Source organism: Musca autumnalis, unplaced genomic scaffold (genome assembly GCF_047663935.1).
Source record: "Musca autumnalis isolate F117 unplaced genomic scaffold, ASM4766393v1 scaffold_4, whole genome shotgun sequence".
Lineage (NCBI taxonomy): Eukaryota > Metazoa > Arthropoda > Insecta > Diptera > Muscidae > Musca > Musca autumnalis.
Genome location: NW_027411977.1, coordinates 222,565,158 through 222,582,398, shown reverse-complemented (window position 1 = coordinate 222,582,398; position 17,241 = coordinate 222,565,158). Strand labels below are relative to the sequence as shown.

The 17,241-nt window shown below is 33.2% G+C and overlaps 2 protein-coding genes across 3 annotated transcripts in view; both read left to right on the top strand.

Moving 5' to 3' along the window:
* Nucleotides 1-10,861: 10,861 nt before the first annotated feature.
* On the top strand, nucleotides 10,862-11,593 carry LOC141403256 (speckle-type POZ protein-like). Its single transcript, XM_073985441.1, has one exon. The coding sequence runs from the start codon at nucleotides 10,862-10,864 to the stop codon at nucleotides 11,591-11,593; it is 732 nt and encodes a 243-aa protein (XP_073841542.1).
* Nucleotides 11,594-15,775: 4,182 nt separating this feature from the next.
* LOC141404179 (NADH-cytochrome b5 reductase 3-like) overlaps nucleotides 15,776-17,241 on the top strand; it is a 36,315-nt gene continuing 34,849 nt past the window's right edge. Inside the window, exon 1 of one of the 2 annotated variants that reach the window (XM_073987526.1) lies at nucleotides 15,776-15,960. The gene's annotated coding sequence lies outside the window, so the exon portion shown is untranslated. The remainder of the gene's footprint in view (nucleotides 15,961-17,241) is intronic. The other variant, XR_012412968.1, reaches the window with a different exon arrangement.

Here is a 17,241-nt window from a genome sequence, read left to right as displayed (position 1 = left end):
TAAGGCGAGTAAATCGATTTGCAAAATTTGACAATTCGTGTGAGAACAATAATTTTTTTTACAAAAACAGGGGGTAACTCCAGAACTTCACTTAGTACCTTTGACAATGTGGAACCGACCCATAAATTGCATTGAAATGTCTCTAGTGTGGGCCGGGACTAATAATGAGTCAATGTAAACCATGGTACAATAATATTGTTACGAATGTAACTGATAGTCCATATTTACATTAGGCAATTTTCCTTGCGGCAATTGTCAGTTTGTCGGTAAGAGAGGGTGTTGAGAGGCAAAGGGTTACCATATACCTCACCTCTCTCTCCAACAAACTGACAATTGCCGCAAGGAAAATTGCCTAATGTAAATATGGACTTAGGTTTAAGTTAGTTTAGTTGAATTTGCGTTAATTTAAAAATTTGAATTGTAACGTAAAGTTTTTATTACGCAGTTACTTTATTTAAGCAACAACAACTACCAAGTAGAACTCTCTTCATTATTCTAGATGTTACTTTACCTTTCATTAATGTGCTTTTATTTTGTTTTGCCATAATCATGTAATTATTGTTTAGTTTGTTACTTCTTTGCACTTGTTTGTTGTTGTTACGTCATTACTGTGCTTGTCGTCCAATTGTATTCCCCCATGTATGTATGTGAGTATGGTTGTTCGCTTAGTGCGAATGTGCGTCTGTGTGTTCGCTGCACAGATTCGAGATGTTGCCATATGTGTTCTGGAGGACTCTAGAACAGGGAGACTTTGGGGTATAAAATACCGGGGAAATGGCAATGACGGAGTAGTTGTGTTTTAAGCGTTGAACTGAACAGATCGGTAAAAGAAGTGCTACGAGCTAACTAGAGACTTGCTGTGTGCTTAGTAATTAAAGTCGGTTCCGAATAAGTGTAATAAAGTAAATAAAGCATTGTAGAAACGTAATCTAAAACGAACCCTGTTTTATTTGGTACAAATCGTATCGGGGAATAAAACAACGTCTACACGGACATTAGTTAAATCTAATTCCGTAACAATATGTATTTGTACTATGATGTAAACCTAATCCAATATTAAAGCTTTATGTTTGGTTTACATTCGGCGTCTTTTCGTGATTTCGAAGGCGTTTCGTGATTTCGCGCGGAATCAAGCAAAAATTATCATGATTTCGCATACAAAAATTAAATCATCTCATTTCGCGATTTCAGCGAAATCAACGTCGAAATCGCAGTACACATGATATACAACCCTGTTATTGCCTGAAAAAGTACCAAAAGTTGCAACACTTTTCACGTATCACAATAAACAAGGTAGATGGTCAACTGATGCAACAAAAAATTTTAGTATCAAAATTTGTAAACAATGTGAAAAAATATTAAATTACTTTGTCAAAAGGCTATTTTTCAGTGAGTTATTGTACTTTTTTAATGGTAATGTTAGAAAAAAGAGCGAATTGATAAAAATTGATTCCCCATACAAATTTCTTAAAAAATAATGGAACGAAAAAATTACGGAAATTGCAAAAACTGCAGCAAATCAACGTATCAGCTATTGTATTCAGATGATAATGAACATGTTGCTAGTTTCTACTATGCCAAAATTTTATGGCAAAAACAGGAGAATAGGGTGTTATTCGGCGTTGTTTTTATTTAAAGAGAAGTGCAAGTCTTGCTAAACTTCGGAGTACGGGAACGCATTTTTAGCACTAAACGGGAAAACTGCTGCAAGTTCTGAACACAACTTGTATCTATCAAAATGTATTATTATGATGTCTCAACGATAAAATCATTTTTTATTTTTTCATTTGTTATTACTATACACAATTAATACGATATATAGATAATTTTACGATAATTTTCGAAATAAAGTTGTAAAGTTCTATATTGTCGTATATTTTTGATGACTAATTCAATTTACAACAACTTGTTTTGAAAATTCATGTTCGATCAGCTGCGCATATGCATCTACCTTGATCATTGTGATATGTTTGAAATCAACAAAAAATAAGTGTAAACACCGGGATGTATTTCGGGAGATTTCGTGAAATCCAGTGGATTTTAGAGCGCAAGTGTAAACTTGACATTACTATAGGTTGTTCTTATTTTGGCATTTGTAACAGTACGCAAATGGAGTAGGTAGAAAACCTACGCTTTTTTTGTAACGGAGGCAACTCTAGTTTTTGCATCTCTTTTATTATCTACATGGTAGAATGATAAAAGGTAGTCGCACCTGTCAAATTCAGGTAAATACAACCCTGTATGTCTGTACGGCAGCGTGTCAAATACAGAACAACAATAATGTGAAATGACATTTCATAACAAAAAGTCAAAAACATTTATTTGTGAATATTTTATGTTTGTGAAAAAAAGAAAATTTGCATATATCAACAAATTCCATGGCTGTTAAGGCGCACATACATATAAAAACCAATTTCAACACCACAAAGTCTCAACAACCGCTCACTTCCAGATGCTGCGGAAACGAAACGATTGGAAAATTAATCAAAACAACACCGAATATATTTATATGAATTGATTGTGGAAACTTCATTGGATTCATTCAAATTGAATGCACAAAGTCAAGGATGACATACATTTTGGAAAAGCCGCAGCTACATCAATTTCGGTATCAACAAATCAAGGCGATCGAAACCCACATAAATAATCTTAAAAACTCAAACACATAATTATCAATGAATGGACCGGTCTGTGGGAAGATATGCGGTGCCAGCGTGGTACGAAAATGTTACTAGTAGAAGAATATCCAAACGCGTCAGAATGTCGCCCGTAGGACAGCGTGCCTCCTCATTATATTCATGAGGTACAGTGTTTTTGGCCCAGTTAAGATCCGAACGATGCAGCCTCCCAATTCATATTGGGCCCGATTTGATGCCACGAATGCCACGATATCCAACACATCCCCGGCATGAGGATTGGGACCACACAACACGTTGAACCACACAGAGGAACCAAATACCTGAATAAAATATACGAACAAACCTGTTTGTGATGCTACATCAACATAAAAATATATATTGAGAATGTCTTCTGAGCAACACCTCCACCACAACAACAGCAACGATTGACTGTGATCAATATTGCACCGAATCAGCAAGAACAACAAATACCTATGCAAACACAAACATTCACGACTATTGCCTGGGTCAAATCATCAATATTCCAAGCTTTCCAGTGTTACAGCCACGGTTAAATAATGTGTAATATATATATATTATATAGGATACACCACACTGAAAAGTTTAGGCAGATAATTCCCGACATCATTACTTTTACAGATATAAAAATCTTGCTAATTCTTTGTAAACTTCTATTAATAAAAAAAGCATAATAAACGTTGTTTCACTTTTTAAATTTATTATATATACGTTTTAGTTCCATTTTGAGATTTTTGGTGGTCTTGCTCAAAAAAATTCAGAAACAAAATATTGAAACTCAGTTTAACCGCTTTGCAGGTGTAAACGCTTTGGTTTCTTTCCTAGAACAGTCCCAGACCTTAAATAGATTGCCATCCTTGCCAATTTTGCATAAACCAGACACCAAATTTCTTGTGTAATCGGCTTTTCTTCGTTAGAGGCAGAGGGCAGTAATGATCTTCTTTTATTTGGATTCGTGAAATAACTTAGCCAGAGTATGAAGTTTGTCCAAATCTTTGCAGGCTGGCTGGGTAAATACAATAATTATCATCAATTACTTCATGTTTTTGCAAAGCTCCAACGGTTGGAGCAGTGTAGGGTCCATCTACAACAAAATCAGCATTTTAATATGTTAATCGCTTGCATTTTTTTGAAGACCGTATTGATTTTAGAGATTTTTTTCGTTTCAATTTAAAACCAATTCAAATGAAAATTTAATTTTAACTGACATTTATAGATACATATGTATATGTATGTACATACATGTAAACACACATATAAACATTCTGTGTCAAATTTATTTTGACAATGAATGTACTTCAAATTCAAAATTTAAAAAAAATTTGAATCATATGTTAGCATGAAATTACCTTCTTATTGTACCATGTATTATCTATCGGAATTTAATAATTTTAACGACGCACAACAGCATAAAATATATTTCTTGAAATTTACTACCAATTGTGAGAAATATATCAATAAAATATTTAATATTTATCAATAAAAAGAAGAGAAAATTTAAGAAATTTGCAATGGAAACTATTGTCAAAAGCCGGTTTGTTTATGTGTAAGGGTGTATGTGTTTTCATTGAAGCGAAGCATTGAAAAAGATACAAAAAACAAACAAGATTGAACATGGTATAAGTAAAGAGGTAGATTTAAATGAAAAAAATCTATAGAACCCTTGTTTTTCCTGAATTCCTAAAACTTCAAAATTAAGCAACAAGTGTGTTTGTTTACAACACCAATTTTGAGCATTTTATAAAAATCGCGAAAAATGAATGAAGGACCATTGTTTCTCCGCATAATCAAGTTGTGGATATGATAAAATGTTTGTTTCAATGATAACCTGACGAATTATTTCCATAAAAATGATCCAAAAACAATTTTAAAAATCATTGAATTCGATTGTTTTTAAAATTGTTTGACATATTATTCAAACACCACACACATACACAGTTTGTGTATTTTGTTTTGAAGTTTTAGGAATACTCGAATGAAAAAATTTAAATTAACATAAAGCTTTGGCTAACCTTTCTTATTAAACCATGAGATTGAATATTTATAAATTCTGACGTGTGTTGCATGGTATAAGTAAAGAGGTAGATTTAAATGAAAAAAATCTATAGAACCCTTGTTTTTCTTGAATTCCTAAAACTTCAAAATAAAAGCAACAAGTGGGCTTGTTTACAATGCATATTTTGAGCATTTTATAAAAAACGCGAAAAATGAATGAAGCGTTAAGTTTTCTCCACATAATCGAGTTGTGAATAAGATAAACTGATTGTTTCCATGCAAATCTCAACAATTTCTTCCATACAAATGGTCTAAAAACAATTTTAAAAATCATTGAATTCGATTGTTTTTAAAATTGTTTGGCATATTATTCAAACACCACACACATACACAGTTTGTTTATATTGTTTTGAAGTTTTAGGCATACTCGAATGAAAAAAATTAAATAGACATAAAGCTTTGGCTAACCTTTCTTATTAACCTAATGATTACACATGCAAGTAACTTGCAGACAGTTGTGTATACATATTATAGTCGAAACTTCATTTTTTTCGAACTGACACTTGCATGTGTAAACGTTCGGAAAAAAATTGAAGTTACTTTCAAAGCACTTACATTGATTACTGACAAGGAAATTTTGTCGGCAGTGAGGTTGTTAGTTGGTGTGGCAGTGAATATGTGTGAGTGTATTGGTATTTTTCGAACTGTCACTTGCATGTGTAAACGGGGGGTAAACCATGGTGTGTTGTTTATTTGCAAAAAATGTATGTAAACATATGTATTATTATCTAATAACATTTTTGGCAAATAATAGTTTATAGAGAAAGAACAATTTTTGAGAGTATATTCATGGTACAATAATTCTTAGGTAGGCCACAGCTAACAGCTGATTACAATTTTTTTTTGTTATGGCTTAATCTGTCAAAACCGTGTTGACATGCAGAGTTTATTATTGATCAAAAAATTCAACTCTGTTTTGTTTTCATTTCAACATTTCGTTCTTCTTCTTCTTTGTATACTCATCCATTATCATTCATCAAAACAATTTTGACGTTTTAAGCCATAGGGACAGGGTTGTATTTTTTTGGCGATTCTCATACCTGGCCTACCTATGAATTATTGTACCATGGTTCATTCAATGAAAAAATCAAAAGCGAATGCCGTCAAACTTGAGTTTTAATGTTTTTCTTGTCAATATTCCAATGAATAACAGTTTTCGTTTAACAGAATGTTGCTATGATGTCGTAGCAACAGAGGTTTTTGACCATAATTAATTATGGCCGTTTCTGACCATAATTAATTATGGCCGTTTTTGACCATAATTAATTATGGCCGTTTTTGACCATAATTAATTATGGAACAACTCTAGTTTAGTTCCGATTTTTTCCGTGTAACCGGGTCCGTCCCCCAAGAAAGTTATACATTTCCGTGATCAGCGCAACAATATCTACCTCTGGTAAAAATTTCAAAAAAATCGGAGAGTTTTTACTGAACTAGAGTTAAGCCGATTGTTTTCAATCATAAACATAATGAATCTGGTATTGTCGCTAGGATGCACTCCATTTCCGATCTAGATCACAGCCTTTGATGTAGTGTTTTCGATTGGATTTAAATGCAGTCTAAAGATGCTATAGAATGCAATCCATTGCAAATATCCCAAAATAAATAAAATACATTGCTTATTGGCGCAAAAAAAGAATAGTAACTTTATTACAACTGTGTTTACTACCTCTGCTCTGCTTTATATGACACCGAAATTGATATTGCTTCATCATCCAAATGGTTTTTCATTTTTCCTCCTACTCCAGTTCAGATTTCCAAAAAAAAAAACTCCAACTCCACTTCAAAAATAATTTGCGTTTCGTGAATTACAGCAATGTTCGTAACTTTAATTTGTATTTCTTTATTTTTTAAAAACAAGTTCTTATAATTTTAGACACTCTTTCTTATGTTCAGAAAAAAAGACTGCGACTTTAGGGATCAAAAAATTGGCTTGCTTGGCTAGGGATCTTTAAGCGAGTGCTTCCAAAATGTATCGAGCGGAGTGCATTTTCATAACTCCGTGTGGATGGCATCGAAAGATGTATTGAAATCATAGCTCTGCATTGCACTACTTCCCAACTTTTTTGCTGTGAGTATACGTACGACCCATAAATCTCGGGTTTTAGAAAAAGTAATGATATTTATGAAATTCCAAGTACACAGGTTTATTTCGTCTCACTAATAAACAATATTTAATACAGCAAAAGTATATTCCATAATATAAATAACGGTAAATTTTACAAAAACCAAAAAATGATACTTACAAAAGTATACATACGCCCCAAGGAAATATGAGTATTATCGTACAATTTATGGAATTAGCAGCAAAATTTATACATTTTATTGTTTAATGTGTCTGGGTGTCATTACTATCATTACTTTTCCTAAAACCCGAGATTTATGGGGCGTACGTATACTTATGTAAGACTGTGTATAAACTGCTCAAAATGGTATTGTAAAGGAGAGTACACACTATCATTCAAAACTGACAGTCAACGTACTTTTAGGACCATTTTCGGTCAAATTACAACTTTTATTTAGCTAAAAACGTTTGAAATACAATATATACGTTATTATTTAGAGATTACAAAAGAAATTTGTCAGTTAGTCTTTGATATTCACGAAATAGACCTCGATGACTGTCAGTTTTGCTTGTCAGTGTGTACTATACTTAAACAAACCCATGGTATAAAGAGGTAGATTTAAATGAAAATAATCTATAGAACTCTTGTTTTTCCTGAATTCCTAAAACGTCAAAATTAGTAAACACAAAAGCAACAAGTAGGTTTGTTTACAATCAAATCAAAATCACATTTAAAACACCAAATCCGCGACCAAAACCTTTTCAAATGTAATTTGTTGTAATTTGTATATGTATTTATTTATTTATTTATGGCTGGGGAGCCTATACTATATTTGGTTTTTGCTTAAAAATTGTTAATTACTTAATAATAGTTTTAAGATTTTTTGTTATGCGCATTGCGATGTTTATTGGCTTAAAAGCTTTAATCGCAATAAATGAATAAATGTTTTCATTCGTAAAATAAATAATTTTGCTTTGCAATTAATTCAGTGTTAACCCTTTCGGCCCCGCTCCAGAACCGAATGTCTAAAAATTATTTTTTTGTGCTAGCAATGCTTGTTAGCTCCAAATTAAGGATTTTTGAAGATTTCAAACTTCGGGAGTTATTGGGGAACCAGATTTTGGAAGTTGCTTATAAGCAACTTCGGGCCGTTGAGGTAGTATTTCATGGCATTAATATATTAAAACAAGTTTATAAGAACATACAAATTGCTTGTTATTTATTCTTTAAGAATCATTTTTGATATAATATTATATATTATATCAATAATACCTTAGTATGATAGGCAAGAAAACAATTTTTACTTGTATTTGAACATAGATGAACACCACACTTTGACACAGGTGTTCCTGTCTTGTTAAAACGACATCGACCTTTTTCTCACATACCATCCACTGACGAATTTGGCAGGTCGTAAGTAACTTTACGGCGCTTGGAACTGGACTCTCGACTCTCTCTGGATACTTTACAACACGTAGTTCAATGGTGCTATCTTCTAGCAAATTGATCTCATTTCTTCACCTCTCTCCAAAATTTCGTTAAAAACATTCTACATAAACTCTTCTTCTTCATATTCGCACTCTTCATCAGAAGACTTGTTTCAGTCGAACTCCAGAATGGCTTGTATACTTGTTTCCAGAGCCGTTTAGGTGGTTTGTTCATATTTTCGATTTCAATGGTTTTCACTATCACCGTGGACCAAAGTTGCTTATAAGCAACTTCAAAAAAGAAAAAAATTATGGAAAGGAACAATGCCACATTTTTTCAAAATGTTATTTTTGTTTTATAATTATACCTGTTAGTAATAACACTGCGTATTTGTTTTTTAAAATTATTATTTATAAATATATTTTTTTTAAACCTTACTTGATGCACTATTTTTTTAGAGCGCGCGATTTGCTATACTTCATGGTGAATAATGCATAATAAATAGATCGTTCGTCACATAACTGATATTTTTGCTGTTGTATTTTATTCTCAGAACTTCAATTAACCAAACCAATGCGAGTTTTAATGAGAAAATCCCATCAGTTTCAAATTAAACCATGCTAAAAATCGAAGTTGCTTTTAAGCAACGTTGGGGTCGAAAGGGTTAATCACCACTGGGCTCGCGAGCCGTGTCTGTGTGAACACACACAATCTCAATTGTGGTGAGTTTGAACGTTGCTCTCACCACCGATCATCTTCTTTGTTTTAGCCGGCGATCGGCAGCGTGCCCTTGCTGAGAGCAAAAGAGCATTAATTTCAATGTAAAATGCAGGTATCGGCACCAATACAAATGCATTGTTTGCGACCTCACGCATACGACTCTCTCTCGCTCTCTCCACAAACAGCGCGTGCGTTAATGCATTGCTAAAATTAAAAATCATTGAAACAACCGACAACAGAAGGTTCTGTTGACTTGACTTTGACTTCTGAACGAAGACTGAGAGGTGGTTGTTCTGTTGTTATTCTCATCAAGGGCACGTGTGCCCCTTTTTGCCGGACATTGGTAAAATGCATGAAAATTACGCTCTTTTGCTCTCAGTAAGGGCACGCTGCCGATCGCTGGTTTTAGCAATGAACTAACGCACACGATGTTTATCTAGAGAGGGATAGATAATCTCGTGTGTGTGCCCAACACAAACGCAGCGGTTGAATTTGTTGTTGCTGGTGAACACTGAATTAATTGGATTTCAGGTTTTGTTGGGCTTTTGTTTTCAAAATACAAAAAAAACACACACACATACAATAATGTTCTGTCATAGTTGAATTTGTTCTACTTACAATATGTATACCAGGAGGAGGCATTGTGACTCACAAGAGAGCCCATTTGCTCTAAGTGAGCGTAAATTTGTTATCGCTCACAGCCTGTGTAAATGCTAACACGTTGTGAACAACAACAAATTTACGCTCATTGAGAGCACAAGAGAGACCCAAAAATGTTCTCTGCCTCACTCTGATGTATACGCTCGACGTTTTTCGGTAGTTCTCATCAGAATACATGTGTTCTACTTTTTCACCACACACGCCCTGGGTATACGGTCGTATATAGCGGCGATCGGCAGCGTGCCCTTGCTGAGAGCAAAAGAGCATAAATTTCAATGTAAAATGCATGAAAATTACGCTCTTTTGCTCTCAGTAAGGGCACGCTGCCGATCGCTGGTATATAGGTACCCAGTTGAAAATTGAATCTGCGATGACCATTTCATCAACGACAAAATTTCAAAATTGTCTTTAAGCAAAACCGTGTCACCGAATTTGTCACTCTTCCATGTGCGATGTGTGACATTCTGAACGAAAATGTCTTGCAATGTGCCTTGGTACAAGTTAATGTTCATTCTATCGTCCGTGAAGACAACTTCGCTTATCTTGTCGCTCAACTTGTCCTGCACGAGTTTTGCGACATTTGTGTGAAAATGTCGTTGATGATCGCAAAGGGCTGTCGTCGAGCCGTCTTCAATGGATTGGGGACAACTTTGAAGATGCATAGTAGACAACTTCCAACTGGGTATGGGCCTGACAACTGTTTTTGCAGTTGTCAGGACGCCTATGTCACACAGGCACGTTTTGGGATTTTGACAATCAATGAAGTCAACTGTCCTATCATGTGTAAACGCAGGGTAATGCAGTCGGTCGGCGTTGTTAACTCAAATCAATCGACGGATTTGTTTGTCGTCTGCTTCAATTTAGATTTCATGGCTTTGTTGATCATCTATTGGACAACCCGCCCATTGTTTTCTTTAAATTCATTAAATTCAACGGAAGGAAATGTCGAGAGTTTCTTTAACTAAAATATCAGATAATCAATATAAGTTCAAATTCTGTACACGTCGATATTACTATGATCGATATGAAATCATTAGATATGAACAACCAAAAGAATATTATTCTCCATCAATTGCTATTAACAGTGCAAATGGTAGAACCGAATGGAGTTTGGTTGCAGTCCAAGGTTATTTTAATGATGAAGACGGAACTGAAACATTCGAGATTTACATAGAATTACTCTCAGCCAGCGACAAGGACGAGTTATTTCAAGTTACGATATCCAGAGAAAACAAAATTTTTACTAAAAAGATAACAACAGACATAGAAAATAAAATGCGTTTAATGGCGTATGATATCAGATATAAGTATGGGGATGAAGGTGACGATATATACCACGATATTAAGGTTGATATAATACCCTTATACAATACTGTAGCATGCCTCAGTCTTAAGAAGGACTTTGCCAACATTTTCGCCAGTAAAGAATTTTGCGATGTAACTCTTGTTGCAAAAGATGGAAGTGAATTGAAAGCCCACAAATTAATATTATGTGCCCGCAGTCCAGTGTTCGCTGCTATGTTTCGCAATAACTTCCAAGAAAATAAAACAAATTGTATACGGATTGATGATATGGATGCCGAAGTAATTGAGGAAATGTTAAAATTTTTGTACACGGGTGGCGCTATATCGGGAAAATTAGTAGAAGAACTCTTTATTGCTGCTAACAAATACTCGATATTGGATTTGCAAACAATGTGTGAAAATATTTTAATTAATACAATGAAGGTTGCTACAGTTGTTGATATCCTTTTGTTGGCCGATCGTCACTCTAATGACCGTCTCAAAACCAAGGCAGTTAAGTTTATAGTAAACAATATTAAAACCGTCACAGAGACGGAAGGCTGGAAAAAGTTATGTCAAACTGATCATGACTTGTCTAGGCTAGTTTTGGACGAAGCCGAAAGAACAGCGAAAAGGCGGCGGTATAGTCGTGGCAGCATAGAAACCAACGTAGAAGCAGCCGCTGACCGAAACTCTGTGGTTTCGGGTCAATCCGGTACCTAAGAACGCGCTGCCGTGGGATTGCCGGTTGTATAGTATATATCAATGCTGAATTTGTTCTCTTTATTCATTTGAACCAACAAAGAAATCATTCTCAGAATTCTTTTTTTATGTTTTTTATTAATAATCTGTTTCGTGAACTATTTTATACAACATATACAAAATTAAAAGAAGTAATGGACTATAAAAAAATAATATTAAATTTCCCTTAAAACTCTGTTGTTTGTTTTGTATAAATAAATATCACATGATTCATAAAAATCAACCGATTCCAACTATGTCAAAGGTCACACTACAATGGTTTCATTGACACTTTTAGTGGTACTTAAATCGAGTTCCCCACTACAGCAACTTCATGATTTTACTTAAGTATGGAAATCGACCTAGGGACCCTGGATTTCATGAAATTGTTTCAATGAAACTATCTAGTGTGACCAAGGACTATGAGAAGTAACATTTGGGATTTTGTCGACTATTTTATGCAGTGTATAATTTAGATATGGTACCAGCAAAAAGTTTACATCCGCGGATGCAGTTTAATCACTACAAGTGTACAGTACAAGCGCGGTTGGAGTACATCGTGACTGAGTTTACTTCCTTTGCTCTGCATTTTATGCCACCGCAATTGATTTTGATCCATCATCCAAAGAGTTTTTTATATTGTCCTCCCACTCCAGTTCAGATTTCGAAATTAACTCTAACTCCACTCCAAAAATAATTTCCGCTTCGTGAATTTCCGCAATGCTCGCAACTTTATTTTGTATTTCTTTATTTTTTACTAATACTATGGCATAAAGAAGAAAATATTGGAAAATATTTCACCTTTCAAAAAACTGGTTATTATTAAATTAAATAGTTAAATAAATTTTTATAGCATATATATTCATTGTTATTAAACTTCACAGAAAAAAAATACAAAAAACATAACTTTTATTCGAGTAGCTATGGCATAAAGAAGAAAATATTGGTTGTACCGATGATATTTTTTGAAAATTCTATATTAATTCTTACCTATTTTATAATATGTTGATAATATACATATGAGTAGTTATGATGTAAAGGAGGCAAATTATAATCAATGCAATCATTTTTTTTAAATATTTTATGTATAGTTTGTAAGAAAAATAATGTTTAATATTTTATTTATAGAGTAGCTATGAAGTAAGGTGGAATCTTTGTAATTATATCTGAATTGGCCATTGAATTAACCATATGGCTTCGATTGCAAAGTAATGATATAAATAAATAAAATAATACTTAGAATATTAGACACTCTTTGCTGTATTTGGATACTGCGACATATTTTGTAGGGATTGTCTTACATATAGAGATCTTTAAGCGAGTGCTTCTAAAATGTATCGAACGGAGTGCATTTTTCATAACTCCGTGTGGACTGCATCGAAGGATGTATTGAAATCACAACTCTGCATTGCACTATGTACTTCCAAACTTGTTTGCTGGGATACCATTTAATGAATCATGAAATCCTTCATTTCATAGCGCGTTTTCAGACGATAAGGTATGACTGCTCAAAAACGTGGTTTCCGTTTTGACTCTCATTCGTAATTTCCACATCTAGTGTTGCGTTTTTGAAGTCATTTTATACAAGCGTACTTTTTGAACAAAAAGAAGTACGGTTTTACATAAATGTACCAAAAATATTTATGTGTGTATTGTATTTTAACATTTTAAAATAGAGTAATTCTTGTAAATTCCACAAAATCAGGAAAAACGAATGGGTTAAAATTGTTAATAACGAATACCGTAATAATTGTTAACACCTGAGGGGGTAATATGCCATTTAGATATGACACCTTTAGCCGGATTTAGCTCATTATCAGGTTTTATTTGCTAAATCCAGCCAAAATCGACCAGATTTCCCATACAAAAATAAATCCTCCTATTGAGTGGATTTGTTTTAAAGCTGGCATAAATAGCTGTGTCTGGTTACCCTAAAATTTGTAACAATTTGTACCAATTGTTGCTGGAAGCCGTCTGTTAACACAAAAAACCAGCAAAAGAGAGCGATTCGAGAGAGACATTTTGACAGTTCTTTCACTGAGAGCTTGCAAATTCTTGCTGGACAAATTTCTTCTAGCAAGCACTTGCAAGCTCTTCTTCTTCCTGAAAACAATCAATCAGCTGTTTTTAGTTTTTTGTTGATTTATGTTTGTGAACATTAAAAACAATTTTATTGTGGAAATAACATAGTCTAATTGTATTGGTTTATGGCGGACAAATTTGTAAAGTGGAAAAATACTTTTTTGTTTCATTTTCTTTTTTATTTTTAATAAAATACAACGTGTTTGCTTCCTTTGTAGGTGGACAAATTGTTCTGTTTTGGCAAGTCAGCTGATTGCTTGCTGGTTTTTGCTGGGAAGGTGTCTGTTAACTTTTTAAAATTTTCTAGCAAAAGAGAATAAAAACCCCTTACTCTCTGAGAAAGTTCTTGATGGGCAATTCTTGCTGGGAAAGTAACCAGACAGACTTTATCCTCGTATACAAGTCTGTTTTTTGCAACATGTTGCTAGAAAATACAAAAAGTTGCAAGCTGGCACAAGAAACAAGGTAGATGCATCGGTGAATTGCTACACTAAAAATAATTTAAAATGTAAAAATTTGTAAACAAGGCGGAAAAATTAAATCTGTTTTGATGTACAAAGTTGATTTTAATCAACCAAAACTAATATTTATGATGTCTAAGCGATAAAATAATTCGTTTATTTATTTTAGATGGGCAAACTGCGATAAAATAATTCTTTATTTGCTCTTTAGTTAGCCCCGGGCCACACTACAGTAATTTCACTGAAATTTTGATATGAAATTATGCGTCTCTAGATCGACGTCCATAGTAGAGTAAAATGATAAAATTGCTGTAGTGGGGAATTCGAATTAAGAACACCTAATTTCATGAAACTTTTTAATGAAATTCACGCTAGTGTGGACCGGGACTTAGTATTAGTAGCATAATGTGCTAACATTTTCAGTATTAAACAATAAATTTGTAAGTTGACGTATGTTTTTTGAGACGAATTCAATTAAAAAAAAAAATTCTTTTGACGTTTCAAATTCGTTCAGATGGGCTGATGCATCTACCTTGGTAATTGTGCTATGAACAAAAATCAGCTGACTGCCATTTAAATCCTCCAAAATGTATATCTAAATGCAATGAGATTTGTACTGGATTTATTAAATCCAGTCGAGGATTTATGGCTAGTCTAAATGAGCTATAAGAAGATTCCGTAAGACTATGTTTACATTTACGAAATCCACTCGATTTCATATGTCAATTCCTTTGTGTATACGTCAAATGAAAACTCAACCGAAATCGATTGGATTTCATTTGACGTTTGAGCAATGGAATTGACAGATGAAATCGAGTGGATTTCGTAAATGTAAACATAGTATTACCGGCGTAAAATTCATACATTTTTTATTTCAAAGCATTTAACATAATTTCAATCACGATAAAATAAAAAATTAATTTTACAAAATCATTACATGTTTACAAAAATTTATTTCATTAACTAATTTATTAAAAAAGTACTTATGTACGTTTTCGTTCACTTAATTCCACATTTTGTTTCAACACTGGCACAATTTGCGAATGAGAACCAAAACGGACAACGCGTTTTTGAGCAGTCAAACCGTATCGTCTGAAAACGCACATACATTTCGTGCATTTTCTTTCCCTCTATCACTCTATTTTTTGCAAAAAAAAAAAATGGTGATGCATGTATCAAAAGATGCAGTGTGTGTACTCACAAAATGTAAACCTAATCCAACATTACACGCCTTTACTATAGGTTGTTCTTATTTTGGCACTTGTAACAGTACACAAATGGAGTAGGTAGAACACGGAAGTTTTTTGTAACGGAGGCAACTCTGGTTTTTGCATCTCTTTGCATGGCACAATCATACAGGTATATGCATCAGCCCAGCTGATGTACTGTGAGCTGTCAAAAAAGTTGTTGTAATTGAAAACACAAAATTAAAAAACAAAAATTTAAAAGAAAAATTGTGAATTTTGGTCGGATTTTTGTAATAATGTGTTTATTAATAACTACCTAATAAAATTTTGTTGAAAAAATTGTGTGAATCGCTTTATATTTGGAAAACATTTTTGACATTTCACAGTACTGAAGTCGTTTTTGTTGTAGTTGTCGGCTGATGCATCTACCTGTTAATTGTACCATGATCTCTTTTATTATCTATCGGAATTTATTAATTTTAACGACACGCAACAGCATAAAATATATTACTTGAAATTTACTACTAATTGTGAGAAATATATCAATAAAATATTTAATATTTATCAATAAAAAAGACGGAAACTTTTGTCAAAAGCCGGTTTGTTTATGTGTAACGGTGTATGTGTTTTCATTGAAGCGAATCATTGAAAAAGATACAAAAAACAAACAAGATTGAATATTTATAAATTCTGACGTGTGTTGTTTATTTGCAAAAAATGTATGTAAACATATGTATTATTGAGGTAATTTACATGAGGAAACAATGTTTCCTTGTTTCCTCTAAAACGTGTGTTCCGTTTTGATTCTCATTCGCAAAATTGGTCAGTGTTGGGAACAAATGTAGAAATGATTGTACAAAAACGTACAAAAGGCACTTTTGGATGGATATGTGCAACAAATAAATAATAATTTCATAATAATTTATTTATTTTGTGTTGTAAAAAAATGTTTCTTGTAATTGTTATAGTAAGGTATTTCACTACTTCATGAATTGATACCCATTTTTTAACAATTTACGACAGGTAATACAGGTATTTTTTACCCTCATGTGTCATACTTTTTACGGAATTGTTCATGAATGGTTATTTATATTATTAACCCTTTCTTTTTACCTGTTTTTGTAGTTTTCCAAAGAATTGTTTTTTGAATATTCATGTACAATAGGTAGATAATCATTTTTGGTAACTTTATGTAAAAACGTACGTCTACCGTTCAAAAGGTACGCTTGTTAAACAGCGCAACCCTGAAAATGCAATTACGAATGAGAATCAAAACGGAACACACGTTTTAGAGGAAACATTGTTACCTCGTGTAAATTACCTCATTATCTAATAACATTTTTGGCAAATAATAGTTTATAGAGAAAGAAAAATTGTTGAGAGCATGGTACAATAAGAAAGGTAGATGCATCGGCGAATTGCTACAACAAAGCAACTTTTTTTGTAATGTAAACTGTCAAAATTTTCGCTAAATGGTCTCTTGTTGTCTCTGTATCAAGATCTATTTAACAGGTCACGTAAGTAGCACAACAACAACTCATTTTTGGCGGAAAATTCTTCAATATGTCAAAATGTTTGTTTACGTTTTCATACAATTTATTCACAATAACAAAAAATTTGACAGATTGAAACCAATCAGCTGGACGTTTTACGCCACCTTATTATTTCATCATGCTCTGTATCAAATCGCTTGTGTTTGTCTATAAAGTGTAGACATGCTATCTCTTACTTACCGAATCATATGGTTTTTTTGTTTTGATTTTTCATGGCGAATTCATAGTTTTTTGACGTTTTAGATTTGATCAGCTGGGCTGAGGCATCTACCTTTCTAATTGTACCATGGTTGAGAGTATATTATAGTGAGAGAGAAATATGAAGAAAGAGAGAATAGCACAAGGCA

Bases quoted from the DNA above. Each gene is read 5' to 3' on its own strand.
- LOC141403256 (XM_073985441.1), top strand. From the start codon at position 10,862: ATGCGTTTAATGGCGTATGATATCAGATATAAGTATGGGGATGAAGGT.